The sequence below is a fragment of the Eriocheir sinensis genome, chromosome 31 (genome assembly GCF_024679095.1).
Source record: "Eriocheir sinensis breed Jianghai 21 chromosome 31, ASM2467909v1, whole genome shotgun sequence".
Classification (NCBI taxonomy): domain Eukaryota; kingdom Metazoa; phylum Arthropoda; class Malacostraca; order Decapoda; family Varunidae; genus Eriocheir; species Eriocheir sinensis.
Window position 1 is genome coordinate 8383121 of NC_066539.1, and position 10951 is coordinate 8394071.

At 37.1% G+C, this 10951-nt stretch overlaps 1 protein-coding gene across 2 annotated transcripts; it reads left to right on the forward strand.

The window, feature by feature from the left end:
• LOC127005867 (mitochondrial 2-oxoglutarate/malate carrier protein-like) lies at positions 1-10125 on the forward strand. 2 transcript variants are annotated; one of them, XM_050875171.1, is made up of 6 exons: positions 1-169; positions 4036-4260; positions 6087-6177; positions 6287-6500; positions 6736-6835; positions 7627-10125. In XM_050875171.1, the coding sequence occupies exons 1-6, from the start codon at positions 105-107 to the stop codon at positions 7856-7858; spliced, it is 927 nt and encodes a 308-aa protein (XP_050731128.1). In that variant the 5' UTR covers positions 1-104; the 3' UTR covers positions 7859-10125. The 2 variants fall into 2 exon arrangements, with proteins under 2 accessions (XP_050731128.1, XP_050731129.1); XM_050875172.1 differs by lacking the exon at positions 1-169 and adding an exon at positions 253-402.
• Positions 10126-10951: the final 826 nt, after the last annotated feature.

Below are 10951 nucleotides of genomic sequence, written 5' to 3' on the forward strand. Positions count from 1 at the left end.
TGTTGCCTTCAGTTTCCACCCCTGCATGAGGTGAGCCCCGTGCCCCGTTAGAAGCGCTCAATCAGGGAAGCGACTGTCCACTCCAACTGGTGCGAGGGTCCGCTATGGCTAGCCAGCAACAAACCAAAATTCCCAATGGAGTCAAGTTTCTTTTCGGAGGAATGGCAGGGTGAGTACAGTGAGTAGTAGGCGGTGGAGTAGTTATATTGTTGGTTTGAGAGGCTAATAATACACCTTCCCTCGCCAGACAAGCCGGGGAAATTTCCTCTTTCCGGTGATTTAGGTTGTGCTGATGGTATCTCCTGAGCCGCCGTGCCCGAACTCCGGAGACTATAAGGCTGCGATCACGCTTCATCCTCATTAACAGAAGTGAAATGCACCCATACCTGAGGGCTGTGAAGGGTGGGTTGTGTTTCCATCACTGAAAATCTTCAAGAATAAAATTGATAAGGATGTAAGAGATGAGGACAAGCCCCCAAGTCACATATGCATTTGCAAAAAATCTATTGAATTCGTTTGCAGTCTTTTACTCTTATGGTCTTTCTACACATACAGCTATATATTCACCCCTCATTCAGCGACCCTAAGTGGGATCTAGGGCAAACAGCCACCCATAGAAAAAGGTATTAATCTATTTTTACACCCGTCACACTCTGGAGTTTGACAACATTTCTTCTGGATCTGGATATTAATGTGCAGGGCACCTGTACAGGTGCATAACACGCATATCTGTGTTGGCTGTTGGGGGGACGGGGGATTCTGATTAATCCTATCATAATATTCATCATTCTTTATTATCATTGCCTGTGGAAATGGCTCAGGGGCCAGGGGTTGAGGGGGGTGAAGTATTCCCTGCTAGTAGATGATATCAGGTTTGGTTGGATTTGTTAAATTTATTTATTTTTGATAAATACTTGTGATATGCATTGCAGTTAACATTTTTAAAATGGTGGTTGAGACGGTGGCTTACTCTGACGGTAGCTGAGTCCACCTTTCTCATGGTCTTGTGAGGACTTAAGTGCTTGTTTATTTTTCTTCATTTTAATGTATTGTGAAGATGAAACTATTATACGTATTTGATGATTTTTGGTGCGTTTGTTATTAATTTGTATAATTTATTTGTGAAAATCACTAGTTTCTGGGATTGAAAACTAGTAATTATTGCAGGCAAGGGTTTGCAGATTATTAAACCATAGCAGTCTTGTATGTGGAACTTTGTCGAATGCCTTCTTCAGGTCTTGGTAGACGCAATCAACCCATCCGTCTCTTTCCTGTATTTTATCTGTCACTCTTGAGTAAAAGCTCAGTAAGTTTGTTACACATGAGCGCCCTTTTCTAAATCCATACTGTTTACTTGTGATTAAATTTTGCTCCTCTAGAAATTGCGTCCATTGTTTCTTTATCACTTTCTCATATATTTTACGTACTACACTGGTCAATGATATGGGTCTGTAGTTCAGGGGTTCCTCCTTCCATCCACTTCTGTATATGGGGACCACTTCAGCCCTCCGCCACTCCTTAGGCACTGTACCAGTTGTTATTGAGCATTTAATGATGTCATATATCGTTCTAACCAGCTCATTTCTGCATTCATTCAATATGTACCCTGAGACTCCATCTGGTCCTACACCTTTCCTCTCTTCCAGCTCCCCTAACAACTCATATATCTCCTCTTTATTTACTGTAAATTCTTCCATATGAACATTTATCTTGTTTTCTTGTGGCTCTTTAAATATTGATTCATTAGTAAAAACTTGCTGGAACTTTTTGTTTAGTAACTCCGCCATGTCTTTAGGTTCATCGATTGTCACATTCCCATCGCTCAGTCTTTCAATTGTTTCTCTTGGTTTAACCTTACCATTTATGAATCTATAAAACAGTTTAGGTTGTTCCTTGCACTTTTCCACAATATCCTTTTCATATCCCTTTTCTTCTTCCTTCTTATTTTCACGTATTCATTTCTCGCTACCTTAAAATCTTCTTTATTCCTTTGGTTTTTATTTCTTTTTAATCTTTTCCATGCTTTGTCTCTTTTTTTTTTTCTTTTGCCTTAGCACACCTTGCAGTAAACCAGTCCTTTTTTCCCTTTTCTTTAGGTTTGTATTCTGGTACAAACTTCTTAACCCCTGTTTTATATGCCTCCATAAAAATATCATACTTTTCTTGCACTTCACTTGTTTCCATTAGCTCATCCCAGTCCAGCTCTCCATAATACTTCCTAAGATTTTCCACGTCTGCCTTCCTATAGTTTAACCTGTTTCTTTTATATGATTCATCCTCTTCACTTCCTTCCTCCTCTGTTTCTATCTCTCTGATTACATGGTCACTCTTTCCCAGAGGGCATCTGTACCTTAATTCATCCTTCAAGTGTATTCCTCTTGTTAACACCAACCAGTCTCGCCGGTTTGTCATCACTTCTATATCTTGTGCTTTCCTTCACCCTTTGCATCATCAAGTTTTCCATCATCAATCTTAACAATCTTTCCCCCCATGCCATATCTCCATCACCGCTTTCAAACATCTCCCAATCTACCTCTTTACAATTAAAATCACCAACTAATAGTACTCTTTTGTTTGCCTTGAGTATTCTACTGAAACCCTGAATGTTATCTTCAATCATGATTTTATGTTCTTTACTCCATGAGTTTGTTCTAGGTGGTACATATGCTGTTATGATCGTCATCCTTTCTCTGTTTTTGTTCTCCAAATTTACACTCACTATTTCTGCTTTTCCTTCTCCATATACTACTGATTTTACTAATAACTCATTCTTTGTCATTATCATCACTCCTCCACCACCTTTGCCCACTCTGTCTTTCCTCCATACATTGTGTTTTTTATCAAACATTATTTGGATGTCTTCATTTAGTTTAGTTTCTGTTAGGCATACTATCATTGGGTCCTCTTGTAGGTAGTCTTGCAATTCCAGCTTACTAGATATTATTCCATCTTCACTTGTATACATCACATTCAATCCTTTAATTGTGTCAATCTTGTCTAACTTTTGCTCTCTTTCATCTTCTCCCTTCTGTACCACTTTCTGACTCGATCTCCCATAACTCTCCAAAAATATACCTCTTTTTTCTCTTCAGATCTTTCATTATTCCTTTCTTTTGCCTCGGTTACTAGTTCGTTCCATTTTTTTTTCTTCTATTTTTTTATATATATATATATATATATATATATATATATATATATATATATATATATATATATATATATATATATATATATATATATATATATATATATCCTTCTCTTTTCCTTTAACTTCATTGTTCTGTTCTGTACAATATTTCTTCTGCTGCCTTCTGTGAACTTAATCTTAATTTGATTGGTCTTATTTTCCCTTCCATATAGGGGCCCATCCTATAAATTTCCTCCACCTCCTCTTCAATGTTTTGTCATTCTTCATCATTTAAGTTCTTAAGTAGGTCTTTTACAGATTTCAGTTTTTCCTTTTCCCTTCTTGGTTTGTAAGTTATATTCTGTTCCTTCATGCCGAATATCACTACACTCTTCTTCTTGTCTGCCACCTCTCTTACTAGTTCCTCATTTTTCTTCAAAGCCTTAACCACCTCCTTCTCTACGTTTTCCTTGTCTTCTTTCAGTTGTTGTTTGATCACTTCTTTAAGGTCTACATTTGCTTTTTCATTTTCCACCTTCCAAGCCTTTATTTCCCCCAACATTTCCTCTTTAACTCTGTGTTCCTTCTCGGTCATTATTTCTTTCAGATTTTCATTTTCTTTTCTCACCACTCCCAAGCCTTCCTTCATCGACTTTTCATATTTTATTAATTTCTCCTTCAGCTCCTCATTTTCCTGAATCAGTCTCTTTTCATTTTCTTCCAAATATCGAACTCTAGACCTGAGGTCCCTTTGTTGTGATCTGCTCTGTATCTCCTCTTCATCCCTGCTTTTCACTACCCCAATCCACTTATCCAGTTTGTGTGTGTGTGTGTGTGTGTGTGTGTGTGTGTGTGTGTGTGTGTTACTACTGAATAAGCTTACTTCAGCTTCATTGTACATTTGGCAGCATGGGTGCGACCTGCTTCGTACAGCCCTTGGACCTGGTCAAAAACAGGATGCAGGTGGCCACAAGCAAGGAGCACAAGACCAGCCTCCATGTGATTAAGCATGTAGTGAAGAGTGAAGGGGTGACGGCTCTCTATGCTGGCCTATCTGCTGGGCTCCTGCGTCAGGCCACCTACACCACCACACGCCTTGGAATCTACACCTGGCTGTTTGAGAAAGCCTCTGGGTAAGAAAGTTGTGGTGTAATGAAAATATTGATAGGGTTGCCATCTTCATCACAAGAAAACAAGGAACAATGCCAATGAGCAGAGGTTTAAGGGGGTACGCGACACCTGGGGAGGTGTTTTGGTCAAAATATAGCATTTTGCAACATGTATACGTGTATACGTATAAGTATACATATAAGTATACATACATTGTTCTGGCTCTTACAAAATGTAGGCAACATAGATGCCTCCTTAGTTTCATCACAATACCCAATAGTTTAGTTAAATGACCTCAGGTGTCCCGTACTCCCTTAATGGAAACCTTGCTTAACATGCAGAGAAAGGATGTTTCATTCATTTGCAGGAATGCAGTGCCTGAGTTAAAGAAGTTCTTCCCTGCAACTTAATCACATAACTTCATGTACCATGAATTGAATGTTACCCAACTCCGGAATCAAACCAATGCATTGGTGCCGTTGTCCGCCTTGCCACCCTCAGGTGGAGAGGTGGACAACAGCACCAATGCATTGGTTTGATTCTGAAGCTGAGTAACATTCAACTTTTCTTGTTCTTGACATAGCATAAATCGTTTTGAAATCTCTGCTGAATATTGATCGTCAAATATAAATAATGTTGAGCCATCCATATGTGGTTTTCCACTTTTCAGCATTTCTGAAGTTATTATTGCTCTATTATTGTTGAAGTGACATAACTGGGGGATGTAGAGTTAAGTAATAATAAGCATCATATGTGAGCCTCAACATCATCACAGTGATCAGTGTCAAACTGATTGGCTGGGGTACCACATCTGTTTGAAACATTAACTTTTATAGATGGTAAAATATATATATATATATATATATATATATATATATATATATATATATATATATATATATATATATATATATATATATATATATATATATATATATATATATATATATATATATATATATATATATATATATATATATATATATATATATATATATATATATATATATATATATATATATATATATATATATATATATATATATATATATATATATATATATATATATATATATATATATATATATATATATATATATATATATATATATATATATATATGTATTATTTAACCTATGGAATGTAAAAAGAATTACAAAAATGTACTGTTTTATCTTTTTCTTGCGCTTGCTCATTAGAAACTTGATGAACATTTAAGGCTGGTGAAAAAATCTCTCCTTTCCTTAGTGTTGGCTTAATGTTAGTGGGTGGGAGGGTGCAGTGATGCTCAGCATCTGGCAGGTTGTGGGCTGTTGGGGAGGGATGGGGGACATAATATGAGGTTACTTTGTTGTTATATACCTACTGAGGTTGAAGGGCAAAACAGAATAAGGAGGGGAGAGGTTTCCTGGTATTCTACTATAGTGAAACCAGATTGGCGAGTCTGTTTTGGCGTTGGCTCCCGCAGGTCCTTTCCTCCCCTTTGCTCTGCCACACAGTCCCAACACCTATTTTTTCCTCTCATATGAGAGAAAGAGATAGGTTTTGGGACTGTGTGGTAGAGCAGAGAGGGGGAAGGGGCAGGAGCCAATGCCACAATGGACTCACCAATTTGGTTTCACTATAGGGCTGCAATTTTTGTGAAACATGTTTGAACTTGCACAGTGTGAGCTGTGGCTTGCACTCCATGGGTTAATATTTTTAATTGACTTTACTCAAATGATCTAATGTACAATTCATTCACCCGTACTTTTAACACGGCCTGGGCAAGGAATAATATAAATTTTTGTGTATTTTCAGCACTATGCATAATACAGTTAGATATTTTCAAGGTTTCTCTGAATTTCAGTCCCCGTGGTGAACCTCCCAACTTTTTTGTCAAGGCTGGCCTTGGCATGGCAGCAGGTGTGGTGGGTGCCTTTGTGGGCACACCAGCTGAGGTCAGTTTACATAAACATGGTTGCCATATTAATGCATAATGTTTAGGGATTGCTCAGATAAAGGTTTGTGCATTTGTGTATTGTGATATCTTAAGTCCATATGTTTCAGGTGTCATTGATAAGAATGACGTCAGATGGTCGGTTGCCCTTAGCTGAGCGTCGCAACTACAAGAATGTGTTGGATGCACTTGTCAGAATGGTCAGAGAAGAAGGTCTCGTAACACTCTGGAGGGGAGCCATACCCACCATGGGAAGAGCCATGGTTGTCAATGCTGCTCAGTTGGCATCATATTCTCAAGCAAAGCAAATGTTGATGGGAACTGGTAAGGGGCTGACAATTAGTGCATGAGGCAGTGGATTTGCATTCCTTTCAGACAGTCACTTTCAGGCCTGTGAAACATCCTGCATGAATAGAAAACCTAGTGCATTAAATGACACCGTTTTCAGTATGTTGTAAATTCAGTAAGTTGTCTTCAGTACGCTGTTGAAGAAATTTCCATTAAATACCTTTTCCCCAATTTTTTTCATAGTTGCTGAATTGCAATTAAACTTTTACAGGTTTCTTCAAAGAAAATATTTTCCTTCACTTCTGTGCTTCCATGATCTCTGGCCTGATTACTACTGCTGCTTCTATGCCAGTTGACATTGCCAAGACAAGGTAAGCTTATTCTTCCATTGTAATTTTAACTTTGATTTTTTAAGGGCCATAGTTAAACTAAGAACAGGATGATGAAATGGATAAAACTTCTAGATTTAAATGAGTGGTTCAGTGATGAGCACTTTATTAATTTTATAGGCAGTAAGAGAACCTTCAGCATGCATACTTTGGAACATTTTTTAATGGGGTAGAAATGGGATCAGCTCTAGTTTAAAGTAAGTGAAATTGGTTTTATGTACTCCATTTATGAGCACCCATTGGTCTTGTTTTTTTACAGTAAAGAAAGCAGCCCAATGGGAAAAATAAAATAAAAATAAAAAAGCGTTCTAAGCACTGCTCCTCGAATGGTCAAAAGAAAAGAGTTGCCAGGAGATAGTTCAATTTTGGAATGATAATTGTATTGATACTCCCCTCTTGAAAAAGTTCAAGGCATAGGTAGGAGGAAATACAGACAAAAGAAGACTGTTTCAGAGTTTACCAATGAGGTATGAAAGAATGAAGATGCTGGGTAACTCTTGCATAAGGGATTTAGCTAGCATAAGAATGAGTGAGTAGAAAGTCATGTGCAGTGGGGTTGCAGGAAGGGTGGAGGTATGCAGATAGCAAGTTCAGAAGAGTAGTTAGCATATAAATATCAAAAGAAAATAGAGGCAACATTGCAATGGAATTAAATAGGTAGAAGACTCAGTATGAGGATGGGAGTTGATGAGATGAAGAGCCTTTGACTTACCTTGGTTACATTAGGAAACTAAGTGCTAATGATGAGTATTAATGTAGCATTTTCTCTACAGGATTCAAAATATGAAGATGATTGATGGAAAGCCAGAGTACAAGGGTGCATTCGATGTTCTTGGCAAAGTCATACGTAAAGAAGGCTTTTTCTCCCTCTGGAAGGGATTCACTCCATATTACATGCGTCTTGGCCCCCACACAGTGATCACTTTCATCTTTCTGGAACAGATGAATCTTTTGTACAAGAGGCATGTGCTTGGTGATAAATTTGCCAAGGGAGGTGGATTATAGGTCAGAATACATTATAGTCAAAAGCATTTGTAGCTCCATTTGGATGCATTACTTCATGTAGGTTTTACTTCTAATTTCATAACTCAAAAGACAATGCAACAGGAAAAGATTAGTGCAAGTTTAGTAATGTACAGGTTGAAGGCAGGCCTTACGTAGACAAATATTGTGACTATTTGAACTGTGTTGGTGATGAAAGAATAGGATGATGAGATAAACACAGCATAAAGCTACATAAGTATTATACTACCACTACCAAAGTGCTGCTGCTTCAAAACAAGTAATAATGATTATTAAAATGTGATCAAAATGCACCTTCTAAATGTGACATGTTGTGATAGCAAGGATTTGTCAAAGAGATTATATTATATGATTGAATATTTCAGAATTATCAGTAGTCCAGCATATTATTTTGTGCTGCTAACACTACTGCTGGTTTTTGCAGGGATCGACCAATGCAACTGTTACGTGCTAGAACTTGTTCATAAAGCAAACTGTCCATATGGTCCATTATGTCGTGGATGTCTGCAGTTCATTATAATTTGCAATATTTGCCACCCCAGGCAGCTCAACTAAAGCAATCAAAGAATGAAGGGAGGAAAATGGCTGAATCAGTACAAAAAAGTAAGCAGCCAATGATAAATGTCACAATGTAAAGCTTAAACTGGAATACTGTTCATAGACAGCTGATAAAAAAAGCTGGAAAAGATTAAGGTCGGTCAATTGCAGAGATGCCTTGATACTCTCCTCACAAATGGTTTATGTCATAATGGGACAAAAAATACAGAGAAGAAAGGCATATCCAGAATTTACTAGTGAAAGGAATATAGGAGTGAAGATTTGGTTAACTTGCATTTATATATCTGACAGTCTAGGATGTTGAACTCTGCAGCAATACATGATTTAAGTGCAATAGCCATAGTTGAATTGTAATTAGTAGTAAAAATAATGCATTATGCAAGACTTAAGAGAAAATGGATGGATGTACCTTTAGCATGGATTGTAGGAAAACGTGTTACTGGCTATGAGATAGTACAGAATATGTTTTGTTTAATATTTGTCTTAAATAATATCAGCAAAGTGCAGCATTAGAAGTAGATCTGAGACATGAAGAGTCATCAAAATAGATTTTCCTTGATAAGGTGACTCGTAAGTTTTAATGAAAAGTAACACATCAGAGAAATTGACTACTTGAAATGGTGTTATCTGATCTTCAACTGTGGCATTTCAAATATAAGGTAAGACAATATAGATAACAAAGTCTTCGTTGTCACATGCTTAAATGTCTAAGAAAATGCATCCATTTTGAAAATTCAGAGGCACAAAGATTGTAAAATTTGCCTGTAGTAAATTACTTATGCTATAGTAATCATATCAGTCCTCCTTTTGTTGTGCTTGCATCCACAACTTGCGGACTTGAGAGCACATGTTGAACATACATCAACAACTTGTCAGGACTCAAACATTACCTTCATATTGTTTTGTTTCATCCAAATATTTCCATGTATAAAAAAACACAACCTAGTGACACATTTAAAAATATTTTTGATAACTGACATTTAGTTTCTATAGTTTTAGAGCACAGACTCGAGGACAGCAATGGAAAGAACGTATCAAGTCTAACCTAATGTTAAAGTTGCAGCCATTCTTTGTAACATTTTAGCAACTTTCGGAGTTGTAACATTTTTAGTTGGTATTTATAATTTGTCATAGCCAGTCAGTACTTAATATGTAAGGGTTGGGTGATGATAATTATTATATTTATTACTGAATAGGGTTTAGTTTTATTTATACATTTGTTGGTTATACTAATTTCATTAGTGTTTGTTGATTTACTTTTACATCAGAGTTTACATAAATATTAAAATCTTTTGTACTATTCTGTACATACTTATATTTCTCCTGAATTCATATATTGTCACATATTATTAAACAGTCTTCCCAGTCACTTTTAGATCTTGTGACAGCCACATTCATATCACCAAAAAACAGTCAGTTGTGCTTGAATTAATGAAAACTTGTAGATACATTCATGAATTCCATGACAGACAAAGCTGTATTTTTGTATTCAAGGATTGCAGCCATTATAATGAATATTCTAATCTAACAGTCAGATGTATCTATAACATGTTGAAGCTTTTGAGCAATCCAGCTGGATTAAAAATAGGTACAATGTTCTGTGTAAAATTGAAATGATTTGTCTTTGTTAACTTCATGTTTGAATGTATATTTGTACATAATAAATGTCACTTTAAAGACCTGAAGGACCATTTTGGTGTTTGTGTGGGTGGGAGACAGGAGTGTGTGATGTCACCATGGCTGTTGAATATTTATTTGGAGCATTGCATAAGATGTCCTAAAGTCAGAGTAGGTGCTTTAGATGCATGGTTGTAAGTGGGAGGTATGGATCAGCCCTTTGTGTCAAACCTTTGTGTAGACCATGCAGTGTTGTTGGCAGAAAATGAGGGGATTCTGGATAAATTTAGGAGTTGTAAGAGGAGAAAGTTGAAAGTTAATCTTGGTAAAAGTAAAATTATAGGCTTTGGCATACAAAAGGACTAGAGAGCAGACCCTTAATCATGTAAAGTCATAGGCCCCAGGCCATCTTGGTGCAGGCAAGTGTTTATATGGACACCATCTATTTTCGTAGCCACCACCGCCGTATCCACCATAGCCATTGTAGCCTCGCCTGAGGATTATACACTTATGCCTCACCGCTGAAACTCCTCCATTTCCGTGAGTACCAGCTATCCTGAGGGAAACTTCGGAGGTAACCAGCTACTAGGAACATGTCACAGGTGGGTTGCTGCGGCTGATGGGGTCTCTCTCTTCCTCTCAGAGTCAGGGCAGAAAGCACAACAAAGATCTGGTTGGTGTGATAGAATTTGAACATACTTACGAATGGTCGAATATAAGCATGGGGGCATAGAAGGAGAGAGAAGTGAAGGGGAAAACAGGTAAAATGTGCATTAGATAGAGTTACGAAAGAAAAAAAAATGTGAACATGGGGATAAAAGGGGTATAAGAAACTGCATTATTTTCCCAACTCTTGTCATACGTAGGCATGTATATAATAATGTAACACAGCAATCACAA

Coding starts and splice junctions, on each gene's coding strand:
- LOC127005867 (XM_050875171.1), top strand. CDS start 105: ATGGCTAGCCAGCAACAAACCAAAATTCCCAATGGAGTCAAGTTTCTT. Junction 170..4,035: donor CTTTTCGGAGGAATGGCAGG/GTGAGTACAGTG, acceptor TACATTTGGCAG/CATGGGTGCGACCTGCTTCG. Junction 6,836..7,626: donor GTTGACATTGCCAAGACAAG/GTAAGCTTATTC, acceptor TTTTCTCTACAG/GATTCAAAATATGAAGATGA.